General features: G+C 42.2%; 1 protein-coding gene across 4 annotated transcripts in view; it reads right to left on the bottom strand.

Moving 5' to 3' along the window:
• The window catches only part of LOC139049532 (rho GTPase-activating protein 39-like), a 57,410-nt gene extending 37,251 nt beyond the window's left edge, over window positions 1-20,159 (bottom strand). For all 4 annotated transcript variants that reach the window (XM_070525069.1, XM_070525071.1, XM_070525072.1 and 1 more), the window contains exons 1-3: window positions 20,025-20,159; window positions 7,552-7,653; window positions 5,510-5,648 (exon numbers count right to left, since the gene is read on the bottom strand). In XM_070525069.1, the coding sequence (XP_070381170.1) occupies window positions 5,510-5,648; window positions 7,552-7,653; window positions 20,025-20,038 (255 nt within the window). In that variant the 5' untranslated portion in view covers window positions 20,039-20,159. The remainder of the gene's footprint in view (window positions 1-5,509; window positions 5,649-7,551; window positions 7,654-20,024) is intronic.
• Window positions 20,160-20,180: the final 21 nt, after the last annotated feature.

The raw sequence follows: 20,180 nt of genomic DNA, 5'->3' as shown, positions 1-20,180 counted from the left end.
ACCACACAGAGAATGACATTCTGCATCATCAGCGCTATTTGCAAACCAAGCCACATCGGTCTATATCACATTGTTTCCTAAGCTCTTGTTATATATACCGTTTCGGGAACACTTTTTTTTTTAACACAATAATAGTCAATCTTGTATGCCTTTCTTTTCTTTAGCACTGCACGACTGGCACTTTCCGACCAAGGGTGCCTAGTGAGTCTGGGTATCTTGCAGTGCTCATGATGAAAGAATACCAGATGTGCAACGAAAAATGCAATGTATGTGAGATTGATGACGACTGCTCCATGACAAAATTGTGAAAGGTGTGTAAATTTGAAATCAGTGCAACTCGCCATGAAAAGAACTGGCTCTGCAATAACTGTTTTCCGAAACACGCCAGATGTTTCATCACTGATCATTTCTGGCGCCCAATGTTGCATATCACTGCTCTGGTAAGCTCGTACCAACAGGTAATGTGCATTCGGCGCTCAAAAAGTGTCAAAAGGCGCTCTTTAATGTCACAAGTGTGACATTAAATCTTATGTAGTAAAGAAAACATGTGCACAAGGCGTTGCACTTCTCTCTCAGTTTCTAATTTTTGTGTAGTCGTCATACTGTATTTGATACCAATATACCTGTGCAACCAAAAAAATTTTTGAAAATTTTTGGTTTACATATTTCTATTTGCAGTTGAGTAAATCAATAACTGCACTATGGCAACTGATCCCTCCACAGCTCACATGCAAGGGCCAGAGGAGTTCTCATCCAAGCAAATGGATTTTTTTCATGAAAGACAAAAGCACATGTCACAATGACAGTGCCAGTTGGACCAAACCCCACCGACTATATTCAATGTGGATTTAGTGAACACGCTGCCTCTACACTTGACCATATTTCATAGCACACAGAATGCGCATATTATTTGACAGGGTTCATAAAAATTTCAATATTTTATTTCAATGGTTTGCAAGGGCTAGGAAAGAGTCAACAGACTGTTAGCGTCCACAACATCACTGCGCTGCACCTGGTGACACCATTCTGCCGTTGCGCAAGAACTTTGTGCAATGGTAGCGGGTCACCAATTAAGCAAAAAGTTTGATAACTCTTTAAGGAGACTTATAAATCCCAGAAAATAAGTGTATATCTCACCTAAATGTGCACATAACACCAAGAATAAGCATAATCCACGAAAGGAAAAGATATTTAGCGGAAACTTTTTCAGCAATAGGGGTGCAATGCCAGGCAGAAAACGGGAAGTGAGCTCCACCCCAAGCCTCCTATGGTGTCATTTGGAACTTGTACAGACAGCTCTCGTCATGTGCAGACTGGAGGTATACACTGCATTTTCGCCACACTACCTGTGCGATAGCGCTGGGACATTGCCTTGATCTGTCTCCTCTGACTTCTGCTGTCCTGTGTTCCTGCTCTAATTCAACAAATGATGCTTGCTGCCTGCGATTCAGTGTTGGTTGAAGTCATTTAGCCAGAAACTTTGCACTCAACAGCAAAACTCGGCAAGAAAAAAGAAAATTCTGTGTGTTGCCTGTAGGCCACATTCGTCCAGAAAGGGTTAACAAATTTCACTGACCAGATACTAAACAACTGCGTTTCTTGGGGGAAAGCTAAATGAATGCGAAAAGTAGAGTCGGCATCACAAGTTTAGAGACTGCGAGACCTGAGAAAAAGCTGAATATCTATGCAGCCTAAGAACACAACATCGTCTCTGGATCTTCAGCCTGTACTATTACCATATGTGAAGAGCAATGGTGTTGCACTTTTTCACTGGCTGAGGATGCAAGTTGCTCAAAAACTCAACTTTTTTTTTAGAGACTGCAAGCTTGTTGACGCCAACTGTACCCAACAGTTCAAATGACAGTCAATACATGCCTCCATTGAAAAGAGAAAAAATTATGGTCCCCTTTGAGGCAGACATGCACATAAAGAAGTGCTACTAAACAAGAACAATCGTCAAGCAGTGAAGTTACAATGAACAGTGAAGTTACAATACTGTTCCACAACTGAAACAGGCGTAAGCTCCAATAACTGCAAGGCCTAAGGCCAAGTGGCAACATGCTATGTTTCTTAAAGAAGGGAATTGCGCTAAAAAAGACACGGACGAGTAAGGACATGGACGGGCGCAAACTCGCGACTGATTTTATTCAGAAGGAACACAAATATATATACCTAGATTCTTATTGCCTACTCATTGCCTAAGCGCACATGCCAAGAACGTTTTTTCTTTCTTATACAAATTTATACTGGAATCGCTTACACAATCATCACCTGACTTATCAATGTAAAAAGCTTCTGCGAGTTCACGTGCTACCTGGTTACGACTGCGCCTTAAGATTTTGGTTCTAGCCAGCAAAGGCTGGCATGCTTTATCAGGCGTAGCCAAAGGGCATGCGCCGCAATGTAAGGGCAAATTTGACCCTTTTTCGTTAACCATAGAGAGCTTGTGTTCCCTTAGTCGTTCATTTATACAACGGCCCGTCTGGCCAATGTAAACTTTTCCACATGTCAGGGGAATTTCATACACAACCCCGACCGAACACCTGACAAACTGGGTGGCGTGACGTTTGGTGCAGTCTCGCACGCATTCCTCGCCGGAGACAATCCGGGGGCACAAAGAGGCCAACTTGCGCGGGGCAGAAAATACCACCGGCACACCGTAGCGATTGGCTACATTCTTCAGGTTGTGGGAGACCCTATGAATATAGGGGAGATATATATATATATATATATAGGGGCGCCCGTCCATGTCCTTACTCGTCCGTGTCTTTTTTAGCGCAATTCCCTTCTTTAAGTATGTACGACCGACTCGCCCAACAACGTGCTCTCCTGCTATGTTTCTATTTGACTTTTCTTGTCATCCTTCCTACTGAAATTTGAACTACAAAATAATAAAACTCCCTAAAGCCCCAACATCTACTAATATGACAAAAACTTCAACTAAATTCATCTTTCTATTCTAAAGTATAAAGAAAGGAGAGGAAAAACTGCTACATATGCACATGCATTTGGGATGTGCGCAATGTGACTTCAAGCTTGATCTGCACATATGCAATTTCAATCTGAACCTACTATAAACTGAGAACATTCAGAACAAAAATATAAATGAAATAAATTTTATCTAAATACCACACATCTAAAATGGCAATCATTTCGTAAGTAAGCTACAGGCTACGTAGGACACTACAGGTGGGGCTCTGTGCAATATGTCTATGCTACGTCTTTTAAATAAAAAACAAAAAATGAAATGAAAGTAACGCCATTATGCCCATGCCATTTTTACTTCATGGTAATACAGTGATTATTAGAACAGGAAATGAACATGAAAGTTCCATTTCTTAAGTTTGTGCGGAAACAATGCCGCAGGTACATCAGTGTGACGTCACAGATTTCAAAGAGTTCACAGATGACGTCACAGATTTCGAAATAACTTGTAATATTTGGGCCACTTTGAGTAAAAGCTCTCAAAACTTGCTACATTCACTCTTTGGCTTTTTTGGAATACTGCAATGTAGTTCATCTTTACCGATAAAGGATTAACTAGGCCCGAGCAGCCGGCATCCAATTCTATGACGTCACACCAGCGAGCTGTTGCGGGAACTTCACGGTGACATCGCCACCCCTCTTCCATTCTTGTGTCCCCTCTGGAGCCTCTTACCACGATAACAGTGCCTTTTTCGGTATTGTAAAAGAGTGCTTTACTAACACAAACCAAATTATTTCTCTCTTTAGCTTTCCTTCAAAGAGTCTTTATTGCTGCTAACAAGAGTGAAATTTCCATCATCCATACAAGCAGCTTAGTTGACAAAAAGAAAGCTGCCTTGAAGACAAGTAAGGGGGTCACCAATCTTTAAATGTAATTAATAATATAACGACACTACAGTTCTGAAAGTTTCACATGGCCTGGGCCAGCTGAAATACAGCGCTACCTTGTCTTCTATCCCAAAGCAAAAAGAGTAAGAACAGTCACCATGGTCTTTTTCAGAGATATCCACATTGCCTTGCAACTGGACAAACCCACAGAAAGCAGGTACTACAACAAAGAAAACTTGTACGGGCACAAACTTTGTCAACATTTGAGTTTTATATGTGCAGAGGTTATTGCAGAAGCGTGGTCTTAAGCCTTACTCCTTAATTCATGCTAAGCAGCTCTTCTGTTGAGGAGTCTACCACAACATACTTTCGCCTTTTTAATGCAAAAGCAAGGACAACTGATGGCTTTAGATGCAAATTGGACGTTCCACTTCATATTAGTAGTTCCCCCTGTACTTTGAGAGCATCGGCAGCCAAGAACTCTGCAATATCCATAGCCGCTTCTCACTTCAGCCAGGCACTTGTATAAGATGTTGAATCACGCGAGAGTGTTATACTATTGGAAAGTAATGCCTGAAGGCTCAAGTGCATTCATCATGTGCCTTATAAAATCAACTGGGCAGATGTTCCAAACCTAACGCAATACAAAAGATAAGTAATAAGCTAAGACAGAGTCACAGATTACACTTTTAAAGCACCAAATATACACCAGTCACCAGTTACACCAGACAACGTAAAACTAAAACGCAGCTGGCAACACAAGCTCAAAGTTTGCAGATTAGCTTCTTGTGATGTTGAAGACTGCAAATGCATGCGCCTGACGTTGGAAGCCACTGCTAGAATAAAAAGTGACTGCTACATTACGTTAAAGTATAAGTGAAAACTCCACCTGGAAAAATTTCACAAACTACTCCGGTAAAAAAGAACAGTCTGAATTAACGAGAATGGAGTGAAATTTTTGATGTCAAACTACTATTTTATTGATGTCAGTTTTTAGGCACAGAATGAGCACCTTGTGGTATGGTGTAACATTAAAGAAGGACTTAATTTATTCTGCTAGTGAGCGAGTTCCTTGCCACGTAAAACCAATAAAGAAAAGAAAGATGAAAATATACCACAAAGCTGAATGCTGAAGGCATCATCTTTGCTACACCGAAATTGGTGATTAGTCTGAATTCGATACCTCGGAACGCTGCTTTAGAAGCATGAAAAACTTCCACAGTGGACATAGCAGCTTTTCTAACATGCTGGAGCAAAGTTAGTTAATTCTATACTAATTAAGTTAGAGCTCAAATACCATTTCATTGCCTTTTTTATAATTATGCTCTACATGGCCAGAAATTACAGCGATCAAGTTCTAATTTTGACACTTGTGGAATGGTACATGAGTGGTCTTTGTTCTTTGTGGTGTTGAGAAGAGCTTTCGAAAGCTTAATGTATCAGCCACATATGACTTCATGTAGTATCCATATGAAGGCATCGTCAGTTTGTTTAACAGAACAGCAAGTTTGCCTTGACCGAGGTGTGGATGATTTTTTTGCCGTTGCATGACTAATTGACCATTTTAATAGTACAGCAAAGAGGAGAAAGGAAAAGGGGCCAGTTCCATGTAGGTTGTCACTTAACTGCTGCTTCTCTAATGCAAATCGGTCGGCTGCTTCAGCATGGACGAATGAGACGAGGCAAGAGCACTGACCTGAAGCTTGGCGAGCGGGATGATGTCGCAGTTCTTCGGCCGGTGCCAGACGGTCAGCTGGCTGCTGGCATTGTAGTAGTAGAAGCGCGACGTGTTCTGGTCAAACAGCTCCCACCACTGGTTGTCATCGGTCAGCTTGCTGCATGTAGAGAGTAATCAATGTAACGCAGGCAAAAGTAAACAATAAAGTAAAACGAAGTAAATAATGCACAGTTTTAGTCTCAACTTGCCAACATTACTCTCTGCCATTTTACTTTAAAATGATCTTCTTGAAACACTGTCTCCATCACAAATTGCAACGTGATCTTTAGGCGTTTGCAGGCATGCCTTGGTTGCCCTTTTTCTCCTTACTTGGTCACATTTATTTTTGTATTGTCTTCTAATTCCCTTACTCAATGCTTTGAATGGAAGACTGTAAAATGTTATCACTAAGTAAATCGCCACACTGCGACGCATTACCATTACCACTCTCAAACAAGGTTTTATGCGGGATCCAGCCAAAACACAATGTTTTACTATTTAAGTCTATGTGAACGTACGTGAATATGTCGACTTGGTTTGCTTGTAAGCATTATAACTATTTTACTTAATCTGTAAAATTATGCATCACATTTGGTCTGCTTCAGATACTCCAACATATGGTATTTACAGAACTGAAATATCTGTTTTTAGTGTAGAGTTAAAAATCTGTAAGCTTTGTGCTTCAATATATTTTTAAACTTACTAGGTTTTGATAATTTTCGTAAATAGGCAAACGAGGTCTTTAATCAGAATTATGCTTTCTTGTGTTGCTAAATTTAGCTTTTTCTCTCAAATGAAGTAAATTTCATTCAGATCAGTCAAGTGGTTGTCTCATAAAAGCATTTCTGCATCTCACATGTATTTGGAAAGGAAAATCAGAGTTGGCCCTAAGCTAGAGTTTCCTCGTTAAACAAAGCAGTATTCTATTAGGACCAAGAGTGCGGTACTGGCGAACCACATGTTTTCTGTTTTCCGGTATAGGCTCCCCGCCCCCCCCCACAAAAAAAGTCCAAGTTGCCCTTTACCCTGCTGGAATTTTGTACAGGATTACATTGTTGGTTGCTTTTATTTCCAGCAGCACGACCTGGTTTTCTTGGCACACACCACGCTGTAGTCAATCCATTTCCCACATCGCATACAATGTTACAATGGCTAGATAGACCTCTCTCACTGCTGGCAATTGCAAGAAATAGCGCAACGTATATGAATGAGAGGTGTAATGTGCCAGGTAATTCTACGTAAAATTAAGTCTAATACTCTTACGTTCCAAATATGGCATAATTATTTCTTGGAAGGTGTTGCAGATCCGGGTTGCGATAACGTAATACTATTCCACTCTTGAGCTTATTCCAAATCTGCCATTAGCTCACTTTGATTAGCCAAAATATTTCGGGCCGCATTTATTTTTGCCTGCCTGTTGTGCCGTCGAAAGAATTTTGATTAATCATGGAAGGCCAATGGTAGATCTAGAATTAACCCAAAGTGGAATAGTTTTAAGATATTGTGACCCTGAATTTATTTACCACTAAGCGAGCAGAGAGACACGTTTGTGCAATCAACAGCCACAGTGATTGCGCTTGTGACCTGAACAAACTATGTCACTTGCTGGAAGCACAAAGGAGCACAAATAATGAGTAATTTTACGTAACCTTACGACCCCAAGCTTTACTTGTAACGTGTGACGTACTTATTTCGTAGAAAGCACTGCGGATAAAAAAAAAAGTTGCATTGCAAAATGTGAACAATGAGACATTTATGAGGGGTCACGGGGTGACGATTCACTGTTTCAGAGGTTGCTTTTGCAACATTGCACTTCCTTCCAAACCTACGATGAGTCAGCTCATTTCAAGTGCGCCTTTGTGCATGCTTGTTCGAAGCTCAGCTGCTCAAGAATGATCACCGTGTGCTTGGCAAACGAGCCCCGCGCCTGCACACGATGCACTGTCCCTGATGCAGGCAATGGTCCTGCTTTCGGCGCCACCTCTGTTGCCTCTACAAAAGCGGAGGCACGGCTCACTCACATCTTGACGCCTACGGGTGGGTCCCAGACGCACTCGCCCGTCGTCAGGTTGGCGTACATATGCTCCTTGGTGCGAGGCTCGATTATCTCCACCCATTCCGCCCTGCGACAGAGTGACCAAAACAGCACGTCGGCACAAGCATCTCTCTCTCTCTCCCACATTTCACAGTCAGGAAAAAGTGGCTGTGAGAGTCTCTGAAGCAACGCTATACAGCCTTTTCTCTCTCTCTCTCTATTTTTGCGTTGCAAACTTCACAGTAGCAGGAACCACTGCACAGGTGATAGGCACAACAAGACATCAAGACATGCAAGCGAGGTGAACACAGCGCTCAATGGTGTCTGCACCTTCTTAACACACGCCTTGTTATGTGTCACTGCATTATGTGTCACTATGAAGAGTTTCCAGCTACTGAACATGCACTAACTAGCCCAATGTGGAGCTCTAGGTGAGCAGACCTTCGCCGTACAGACTGAGCAATGGCAAAGAACAGTAAACATGGCCACGACCATGACAATTCCACTGGTTGTTTGTAGTTAAGGCAGCAACAGCTACAGCATGCTAGCACTTGTGTGCCAGCACCCAACTGCGAGCGACGGTCTTTGGCTGTGTGGAGTTCATGCGTACTGACCTACATCTCTCGCAGTATTTAATTAATTCCATCTCACATAACTTCAATGTTCAATTCCATCATTTTAACACTCTCTCATATCTCTACCAGACAATGTGGATGTCTTAAAGGGACACTAAAGGCAAATACTAAGTCAACGTGTACTGTTCACATACCATTCCAGAAACATCGCAATGCTTGTTTCGTGCAAAGAAAAAACTTGGTTTGCGAGAAAATGGCAGCTGATGGCAGCAGGATGGCAGCAAATACCTTTTTCGAAATTCAAATCTCCCGCCATCCAACCGGGGGAGTGGTGATGTTGCATACGCCGTCACCACCCTTTGCTGCCGTTGGTGAGTAAAACAGCACCCGACAGATGATGGTGTCGAGCCAAGAGAGATAAAAGAGAGCGGTGGATTCACCGGTGCAGACACTTTTTGGTCAAGTGGCGCAGACCGTTCGCACATCCCGCGACATCACATGGAAGTAGAATTCTCTGCTACTTACAGTTTGTGTGAGTTTTGTGAGCCTGCAAAACCAGCGCAGCACTGTGCGATAACAGAACTACTGAAACATGAAAGCGTGAGCGGCGCAGGGTCGAGCGAAAACGAAACGTTTCGACTGCCCGCGTCGTTGTCAACGGTAATTTCAATGAGTTCTTTTTCTAAAAAATCAAATAGAACTGGACAAGTAGAACTTTATTTCATCTTATAATACAATACAAGGATGCTTTTTGCAACGAGTAGTCGAGTACTAGTGACAGAATTTAACTGAGGAATGCTTTCGCCATTGTGCAAGTGCTTGAATGTCCCGGTGGAGTCTCTAATCATACCCTGCATTTACCTCAATTTCTCGATTAGTAAGGCTCTGGTCACGATAATATTGACGCCTTAGAGATTCTTGAGCACTAATCTATCACTTTAGCTCGACTTAGTATGTGCCTTTAGTGTCCCTTGAAAGTTTCTAGAGCAGTTTTTACAAGAATAACTGCCTTGTTGACTCCTTCTGCTGCATGTGTTGTCCCTTAGTTCCAACGACTATGATCATTGTGTAATTATCATCATCACTATTATTATTACTGAACAGCCAAGATGACAACACCTCTCATACAAGCCCCATATGACGGTCACATGGTAGCGATGGAACACAAACAGGCAAAGAAAAGCAGAGTTGAAGGATGACATGTTTACTCCCCAATCTTATGTCCAAGACACACACACACACAAAGAAAAAAAAGCAACTGGGTTGCAATGATAGCAGCTGGCACGGTCAGTAGTCGTCTACTTGAAGAATAGGGCTCAAGAGTGGCCCTCTATTTACACGGCCTTCATCGCACACTCCAGATAACATGGCGGCTAATGCAACACTTCCAGAACCTAAGGCATTGAATAATACAACAGCCATGCATTACGTCAAAGAAGCGGTTCTGAAAGCTGCTGCAACCGACGCTAAAATAATATGATGCAATGAGCACATCTCAAGGAGAAGCAGAAACGTAAGCCTGATAACACAGCAAAAGATTACAAGTATGATGCATTTGCAATCATCATCATCATCATCATCATCATAACGATCACCATCATCATCGTGTTTTATGTCCACTGCAGGACGAAGGCCTCTCCCTGCGATCTCCAATTACCACAGTCCTGTGCCCAACCGATTCCAACTAGCACATGCGAATTTTTTAATTTCATCGCTCCACCTAGTCTTCTGTCGTCCTCGATTGTGTTTTCCTTCTCATGGTACCCATTCTGTAACCCTAACGGTCCAACCGTTATCTAACTGGCGCATTACGCGACCTGCCCAGCTCAATTTCTTTCTCTTGATCTTAATTAGAATATCGTCTATACCCATTTGCTCTCTGATCCAAACCGCTCTTTTTCTGTCTCTTAACGTTGTGTCTAGCAATCTTCGTTCCATCGTTCTTTGCGCGGTATTTAAATTGTTCTCAAGCTTCTTTGTCAGTCTCAAAGTCTCTGTCCCATATTTCAGCACTGCTAAAATGCACTGATTGTACACCTTCCTTTTCAACGATAATGGTAAGCTTACAGTCAGCAGCTGGCTTACAGTCAGCAGCTGGCAATGTCTGCCGTATGCGATCCCCATTTTTATTCTTCTGTGAATTTCCTTCTCATGATCAGGGTTCCCTGTGATTAATTGACCTAGGTAAATGTACTCCTTCACAGACTCTAGAGGCTGACTGACGATCCTGAACTCTTGTTCCTTTGCCCGGCTATTTATCATTATCTTTGTCTTCTGCACATTAATCTTCAGCCCAACTCTTACACTCTCTCTGTTAAGGCCCTCAATCATTTGTTGTAACTTGTCTGCATTGTTGCTGAAAACGTCATCGGCAAACCGAAAGTTATTGAGATATTCACTGTCAATCTTTACTCCTAAGCCTTCCCAGTTAAATAGCTTGAATACTTCTTCTAAGCATGCAGTGAATTGCATGCAGAGGGATTGTGTCTCCCTGTCTGACCCCTCTCTTTATAGGTATCTTCCTGCTTTTCTTGTGTAGAATTAAGGTAGCTGTAGAACCTCTGTAGATATTTTCCAAGGTATTTACGTAAGCATTCTGTACTCCTTGATCACATAATGCCACTATGATTGTTGGTATTCTGCTGAATCAAATGCCTTTTCATATTCTATGAAAGCCATGTAGAGAGGCTTATTATACTCTGCGGATTTCTCGATTACCTGATTAGTGACATGAATGTGATCCATTGTAGAGTATCCCTTCTTGAAGCCAGCCTGTTCCCTTGGTTGACTAAAGTCCAGTGTTGCCCTTATTATAGTGGAGTTTATTCTGGTAAATATTTTATATAATACTGGGAGTAAGCTAATGGGCCCATAATTTTTCAATTCTTTAGCGTCTCCCTTTCTGTGGATTAGTATAATGTTTGCATTCTTCCAGTTTTCTGGGACCCTTGCAGTCGATAGACACTTTGTATAAAGAGCTGCCAGTTTTCCAAGCATTATGTCTCCTTCATCTTTGATTAAATTGACTGTTATTCCATCTTCCCCTGCCGCTCTTCCTCATTTCATGTCTTGCAGGGTCCTTCTGACCTCCTTATTAGTTATAGGAGGAGTTTCTGTATCCTGTTCATTACTGTTTGTAATTGAGGTATCCTGACGTCTCTTTCCACTTCCAATTTTTCCACTGCTTTTATTATATCTTCGAGATTGCTGATGATATTACCCTGCTTATCTTTTAGTGCATACATCTTGGTTTGTCCTACGCCAAGTTTCTTTCTTACTGATTTCAGGCTGCGACCATTTTTTACGGCGTCTTCAGTCTTTCTCACGTTATGTCACTTGTTTTCGCCTTGTTGACCAGTTTGGCAGTTCCGCAAATTCTATCCTATCTCTTCTGTTGGACAATTTCACTTTTTGTCATTTATTTATTAGGTCCTTCGTTACTTGGGAGAGCTTGCCTACTGGTTGCCTTGGTGCCTTGCCTCTCACTTCAATCGCTGCCTCTGAATCCAGCCTCGTTACGGTTTCATTCATTACCTCTATGTCATCATCATCTTCTCTCTGTTCTAAGGCTGCATATTTGTTTGCAAGTACCAGCCTGAATTGGTCTGCTTTTACCTTTACTGCCTCTGGGTTGACCTGTTTCTTCTTGACCAATTTAGCTCTTTCTCTCTTCGAATTGAAGTGAATCCTAGCCCTCACTAATCTATGATCACTGCACTTTACCCTACCTATCACTTCTACATCTTCCACTACGCTGGGATCAGCAGAGAGTATGAAGTCAATTTCATTTCTTGTTTCACCATTAGGGCTTTTCAAGGTCCACTTTCTGTTGCTACGCTTCCTGTAAAAGGTGTTCGTTATTCGAAGCTTATTCCTTTATGCGAATTCTACCAGCATCTCTCCTCTAGAGTTCCTAGAATCTATCCCGTAGTTGCCAACTGCTTGTTCACCAATTGCCTTTTCCCCACTTTCGCACTGAAGTCGCCCATTACTACAGTATACTGAGTTTGCACTTTTCTCATTGCTAATTCAACATCTTCATAAAACTAATCTACTTCCTCATCATCATGACTGGATGTTGGAGCGTAGGCTTGTACTACCTTTAATCTATACCTTTTATTAAGTTTGATTACGACTACAGCTACTCTCTCATTCATGCTGTAGAATTTGTCAATGTTGCCCGCTATGTCCTTATGGATTAGGAATGCTACCCCGTATTGCTTCTTATCTACGTGACCTCTATAGCAGAGGGCATGTCCATTATTCAGCATTGTATAAGCCTCACCAGTTCTTCTAATCTCACTAAGGCCGATGATATCCCAAACAATACCTGATAATTCCTCAAAGAGTCCTGCTAAGCTAGCCTCACTCGAGAGTGTTCGGCAAACAAAATACATTTTTGCTGGAAAGGCCTGGTTGCCACAGCGTAGATTTAATACATTAGTGTGTCCGCACATATGCAGCAGCTCTTCCAATTATAATCAGGTTTAACACTACAAAACAGCACTCACATTCCAAGCAGCACTGTACTGGAGGGATATCAGTTAAGCTTGACTGCCTTATGTTCTTTACCAAACAGTGAAATATTAATAAATGAAACAAGCTTGCATACCACCTCCACTGAATGCGGCAGCCACAACTGGGAATTGAACCCATAACTAGCAGCATGACATTGTAGTAATTGGAGGCCGCCATATAATGAAGTAGGTTATGTAACTAATGCTTCCAGTTGAACTAACTACACATGCCACACTAATACACATTAGCTGTACTTATTTATCCATGCAACAAAGCTAATGGGGGTTTTCAACAAGCTCACTGGAAATTACTGAGGCCACGTGGTTGAAGAGAAGGGAGGGGGAGAGCTGATGCTAACTCCCCGATTGCAACAACCCCACTACGTTTCCAGAACCTCCTAACCCAAAAGCACTTCCAGGGTTCTATATTGGCATTTACGGGGTCCTGTTTTGTGAACATCCTTCAGCAAGAATTGTTGGAATAGTTGAAGTGATCACCGAGTTTCAATGTTCTAGAGCTACGAAGCATAGCAGAGTGTACATTGTTATATGTTCTTTGCAATACATGGCCTAGCTCGATAATACGAAGAAACATTCATTCGCATACAAGAGGTCACTGTTCCAAGTGTGGACGACTGCCACTATTTTGGGCTATGCACAATACTTTCAATCTACAGGGACCAGCTGACAAAGCAAACCATTGATGCATTTTATATCACTAAACACAACAATACTTTTCTCAGTCAGCCATCAGTCATGCTGTAACAGCATAAATTTTCATTTTTGGAAGACCAGTATAAAAGGGGACAAGGCTTGGATAAACAAATAAAAATTTAGCATTCTTTTTTTTTCTTATTTGTTATGAAGTGTACTTTTCTGTTGCAATATGGTACACTAGAATACATACATGAAGGTTAGATGAGGAGGATAGGCCTCGTCAGGCATATACAGCCTTTAGCCTCCCTCTTGATGTGGCAATGTATGTTTGGATGCTGTATATGAAATTGAAAAAGAGAGAAAAATAGAAACTTTCAAATGTATTTCTTTTCTAGAAAACAAAATTTAGTTGCGAGTTGCAGTCTCTGTTTTGTCCACTTTCTTCATCCTATCGAGTTCTGTGCACTGACCCACTCCCCCAGCCCCCATTTTCAAGATTTTTTTTTTTCTTTAGTCGCACATCAAAAGCCCTATTCCAACGGCAATGAGTTCCTGCAATTGACATTGTGTCTTCCTGCCACCTACAAACACTTCCCACAAGGAAATGGTGAATGCATCCCAACCATAAAATATGCAAGCACATCTGCTCAGCGTGCAGAAACATGTTTTTGATCAAAGGCAAATGTAGTCACCACGAGTATCTGCCAGTCGCAATGTTGTCTTTGCCTAGGACAGAAACAGATGGCACAAGTGCTTGCTAGTTGCAAGCACCAGACCTGATGTTAGCCCTAGGAAGCTTTGGACTACTTCCGGTCAATTTTATTCTCCTATTTTTATCGTCTGCTGCAAAAAGCAGGACACACACACACACACACACACACACACACACACACACACACACACACACACACACACACACACACACACACACGCACACACACACACAAATTGTAGATGATTTCAATTGCAAGCTATTGCCACAAATTTTTGCACATGCCTAACATTGCAAAGTGGCTGAACTGGCAAAAAGCAGCTTTACTTCACCGCACACAAAATATCTCCGGACATTTGCGCCAATGACTACACAAGATTGGAAGGCATTTCATAGATCAGCAGTGCTCTCGCACATACTCTGCTCTGCTCTGCGAGCAGAGCAGCAGAGCAGCAGTGCTCTGCTGTGTTGCCGTTATGCCCTATTTCAATTGCTTGTGAAGCTGTGGGGGACATTACATAAGACAATTCTGCTTGAGAGAATGCAATCTACTTCAATGTGGCTTAACACAGAAGCAACTAGCAGCAGGCTTGGCAGCAGGAGTGCTGCTTTTAAACAAGCCGAGTGATTTTTTATAAACTTCCAGACTAGTTTGCCATTAGCTAAACTATTCTCAGTGCCCAAATTTGCAGGTACAAGAAGTTTGTATAATGTTGGCAGCGATCCTGCAAGGCTGAGACCACTTGAGGCATTATAGTCGCCACCATCATGACCGACAGGATGCAAACCTCAATGCCAGTTACCGTCACTGATACAGGATGATGTCACAGGCCAGATATCACGTAAGAGACTGTCAACAGAAAGTCTAGGAGGCAGACAAGACCAATAAATTTGGAAATATATGACACAACCCTTATGCCTTTGCAAATCATTGCAGCATTGTTGCAGCTGCACTATTTTGCATTCCACTTCCTGCTCAGGGTCAAAAAAGTAAAGGAATAAATGTCACGTTACTTCAAAAAGTAGACAATGCTCATTTAAACCTTACACATTTGGTACTTTTACTTGATCTGGAGTCACAACTTTGTAACTTTTTTGTTTTTTCTTTTCTAATTTGCCTTTGGTGATAGGTGCACAGGCCACTACACCCAATGCAAGACCATTTAGTACAAATGATAGGAAATATAATAGAAAGAAAATAATTCTTTAAAGGAATGGTAATGTTGGGTGGGTCGGGATATCATACTTGTGGAATGTAGCGCAAGAGCAACACAACAAACAAAAGAAAGAGTGACACTGCTTGCGTGAGTCCTTCATCCACTGCCGCTTTTTGTGCTGCTCTTCAGTTAAAAAAAAAGTGGTGCTAGGTCACAGCCTGTAGATCTCTTACGATGGACACTCTTACTAAGCCAGAGCCACACACATTTTAAAATATACATTCCTCACTCTCTCCAAATTCCCTATGGGTGTTGCATTGGATTTTCATCACATTATTTACAAATTGACCACTTATTTCATACCATTAGAAAGTGTTAAAGGGACACCAAAAATAAACACTTAGTAAGTTTAGATTGATAATGCATTCTGTCAAAACTATAGCTGTAGGTATTTGCTGTAAGAGCTTTATTATTAGAGGAAAAAGAACAAACATTTCTTTTTGAGTAGCTTTAGTTTTGCATCATAACTTCAGTGCCACTGCATCGGTGTGACATCACATATTTCAAAGTGTCTTCTCATATTTGGACCACTGTGGCAAAGTGACAGTTCTGGACACTTGACAAGGTCAGTCTTGGGCTTCTTTAGAATCGACTGTATTCACCTTTACCAATACATAAATTAGGCACGAGCAGATGTCATCAAGGTGCTTGACATTACAGTGAACTGGTGCAAGAACTTACATGTGGCAGTGCCACCCATCTTTTGCTTTTTGCGTCTCTTTCTTGCCTTTTCAGGCCTGCTATCGCTGTAAGAGTGGCTGTCTTGCATTGCGCAGGGTGATTCACTAACACAACTCGTAATGTTGTTATCTTCGGTGTCAATTTAACATACCTCGCTGAGCAGTGTTACCGTGTGCACTTTCATAAATCTGGGAGACCCCACAGAGGCACCACTGCATCATGACAAAATATGGGAAGTAGAATATAAATCGCTCTAAGCTTTTTCAGCTGAAACCTATTTTTTTAGTAGAGCACAAGCACAAAAGCACTTGCCTCCTTCTTTTTTGTTCACATGTCTGCATAGGTCACCAAATATGTTCCTTAAAATCGTTGAAATCAAAATAGAATGGTCTAAAATACTTCAGGTTTTACCTGAATGTTGTTTGGCTCTTGATACAGGGCTGTCATACATAATGTAGATTAGGTGAACTTTCAGCTAGAGGCCAGCTGAAACGAAACGCAACTTTGGCAAAGCTGCAGGGCTGGTAATTGCCTAATATTCTTTACTAGCAGTCCTTTAGATAGCACATAACCAGAAGATGCATGCACCTGCCATTAGCGGATGTGACATGGTTCCCAGCCTGTGGCCTTCAAGATTTTTTCAGCGTGCCATGGGCAGCACCTGATCTAGCAGATGACGCCAACGAACCACACTTTCTTAGTCATACGTCACTTCTGGCGAGCGGTAATAACAGCATTGTTTTTTTTCTTAACTTTTTTTTTTAATTTCGCAGTCATATCTACTCTTGCAAGGCTTTCATCGTGCATACGCCATTAATTAAAACACAAAAATTTTCACAGAGGCTGCCTTTTATCTACACTATCTGAAACTAAGCTCCATAGGTGGCCCAAACTTTCACTGCAGTTGGCCTTTCAACTAGTTTCTTTTTCTATAAAGTTCATTAAAGTGAAGTTTGGCTGTATAATGCACTTCTAACCTGTTTATTAGAACTGGAAGAAAATTATTCTAAATGCACTAGGCTCACACTGGCAGGAGAGCGACAACGTAGAAAGGGGCAAACAATTTAACCTGTAAAAGATGCAGCCACATGAAATTCATCCAGATGGGCACAGAGGACTCACTTATTGCCACACACTGGGTATTTCACCCATGGCTGTATCCAATTAGCATTAATTATAGGGGATGGTAGGCATAATATTTTGCATGTTAGAAAACACCGCACAAATTATCGAAATCAGTAATAGTTGCCAAATAAGCTCTTCAATTTCTTATTTTCACAAATGAACTTCTTTATTTGACTGGTTGGTTGATGGGGAAGAATGTCCCAAAGCAACTGAAGGTCTATGAAGGACAACATAGGGGGAGGACTACAGATTAATCTTGACCAGCTGGGTTTCTAGACAGAGAGGTGGTTAAGTTGGTAAGCATTCACTTTGAAGGTGTAACACAGCATAAACAAACAGGGACAAATGGAAGAAAAAGACTACATTGCACTGACTCCCAAATGGTTCTGTTAAGAAAACATCCCACATTTACAAAGGAACCAATGGGCCCCTAACAAATGCCAAAAACAAAAATCTTTTGGACCTTTCGTTCATTCATACGGAGTGTCCCATCCATCCATGGGCCAAGCAAAAACACACGGACTGTTCTATGTGAATAAGACCAAGTGCATGTTGTTTAGAATCTTGTTTACCCATTGAAATTGTCTGATGGTGCTGCCATTCTTTGCGCATGGGTGTTTTTCATATTTGGCGGACTTTTACTATTTGACAGAAGAAGTAAACAAGCGATGTGTATCTTGCAGAAAAAACCTCATTCTGATGCAACTTACGATTTTCTACAACCGCCTAATTGACATCTTGACAATTAAAAAATCCTGAAAGGGAACAGAAAATTTACATCCACCCGAATTGTAGCACGAAGCTACAAAGAAAACCCATACTTGTTTGTCAGAAAGAAAACAAATATGAGCAAAAAAGAACAATTAAAAAGATAGATAATTAATTTTAATTAAATAACTATATGTCAGGAACTAACATATTACTGCCGGTTTCTCATGCATTGGGTTTTATTCACATAGAATGATCCTTGTTTGCTTAAAACTCGGAGCGTGATAGCTGGGACATCCTGTATGTGCTTGACATTTTCTTGAAATCAGTTGGGGGTCAGAACCGTGTCGACGTTTTTTCTGCCTTCTATCACCACTCGTTTGTGCTGTGTTACACATGCCCCTAGGATTCTTTAATGTGCGACTAGCCCAGTACACGAGCATTTCTGCTTTCCAACTCCCTCCCTCATTGAAATGCAGCTGTCGTGACTGGTAACCGAACCCATAACCTGAAGCTGAGCAGCGCATAGGTAATCCATTCAGTGCTAAAGGCGTGTCCACTCAGCAGAAATTCTGCGATTGGCACCCATTTCAAGGTACTAGCCCCCCAAACCGAGTAACAAAACATGCTGGTGCTTTGTGTAACTTCGCCTTGCAGGTTTAAAGAAGGCTTTAAAAAAGAAGGAAAAGAAAAAGAGAATAAAACCTGGCACCGATTCACTTTGCCACAAGTTTGTGGAGGGATACTTGGAAAAATGGTGCCAGTTTCAAGATAAATTCTGAGTGGACGTGCAATGAGCACTGACTGGCTATAAATTCACAACTGCTACATGCATTAAATTCATTAATTAAGGAGTTGATTAGAAGATATACTTAACAAAAGAGTTTATTGCCAACTAAAGCATGCTTTCTTTTTGCCTGCCACTTATGTGAACTCTGGCTTGCAAAATATATCACTTTGTCACCATTTAAAATTTTAATAAGTGAACACAAGTCACTTCTGAAACGCACTACATGGGGGGGGGGGGGGGCAGCCAATACTGGGCTAGCGATACTGTAGGGGGATGTCCAGGTCACTTCCATCATATAGGAAGGAGGGTGATAACTGCACACCAGCATAATGGTCTATGTCTTTGAATTCAATACGAAAACAGCAGCCCCTTTCATGTGCTGCAACAGATGAACATTAGTTCTTTCGAAGTCCTTTTATTGTGGAGTGCAGTACCGTCATTTGTGTGGGTAACTACCAAACTGCAGCTCTCCTTTCTCAACTGTCTGCGTAATCTTACGGAATTCGAAGCATTTACACAATATTGACCAAAGTGTCATCATAACGATGCGACTACAAAGTTGCCTCTGAACTGTCCAGCTGCACATGAAGCCGTTCCATTTTTTTCACTACAAGCGACAGGGAACCCTCAAAGCGAAACAAGTTGGCTGCGCCGAGCAATTTTCACATCACGTAAAGAGAAGCAAGACGGGCTTTCCTTCCTTTCTACGGGGGCAAAAATTCAACCGCAATAAAATTTCATTCACCTGCTTAACGGCACACAAAAGGATGTACCCATGTGGCCCACACACAGAGGTGCCGCTCAGTTGACGGCTCCGACCCGCATCGCGCAAAGCACGCACGCCAAAGGAGGAACGCGCAGCAATAGAGGTGCTTGATCGTGACACGACGCCGTTCCATATCCGCGTGGCGACAGCTCGAACGACAAGCTCGTCGTCGGCACTCAACTCCTTACAAGTGCAATAAACGAGGCACGTCGCAAACATAAAGTAAAACAACAAAAACAACGGGGCAATAAGCCGCCAGGCTGAACAACCTCCCGTAGGCGAGCCACACGTAGGAAGGACGAGGTCTCTGCTTTCGTTGGCTGCTGCGATCGGGGCTTTTAATATGCACAGGCCGTTCCTCTCCTGGGGACAGTATTCTCACGCCCGCACCGGTTGCTTTCGGCGGCACCGCGCCCAGCTGCTCACAGGAGACCCTGTCGGGCCCTTCGAAACGGGACCACGGCAGTCGCCACCGCCCAAGGCCAGCGCAGCGATGTGAACGCGACAAGGAACGTGTCAAGTTTCACTTCGCACTAGCGTGCCGCTAATTTTTTTCTTCTTCTCTCAGCCGAGATCAAACGGATGATCAAGGATCTGCATCTTTTTCTGCTCTCGAAGTCGTGAGACGGTGACCCGATCAAACGCCGCGGGGAGCTCAGAAGCGAGGCGTGAACGGAGATTAAGCAAACGGAAACGAAAGCACCGGCTTACTTTTCGTTGGCCATGGTCGAACCAGGACCAAGGGAGCCCGACCAGCATTAAGCTTTGGCAAAATCGTCTCCAGCCATGTCGAAGCACCACACCGAACCCGCCATCTTGCATTCGCTAACGGAGTGCGGAATTGTGGGACCTGCTGTATGTGCGTGT

The sequence above is a fragment of the Dermacentor albipictus genome, chromosome 9 (genome assembly GCF_038994185.2).
Source record: "Dermacentor albipictus isolate Rhodes 1998 colony chromosome 9, USDA_Dalb.pri_finalv2, whole genome shotgun sequence".
NCBI lineage: Eukaryota > Metazoa > Arthropoda > Arachnida > Ixodida > Ixodidae > Dermacentor > Dermacentor albipictus.
Note: the sequence above shows the minus strand (reverse complement) of the source record. Positions and strands in the feature narration are given on the sequence as shown.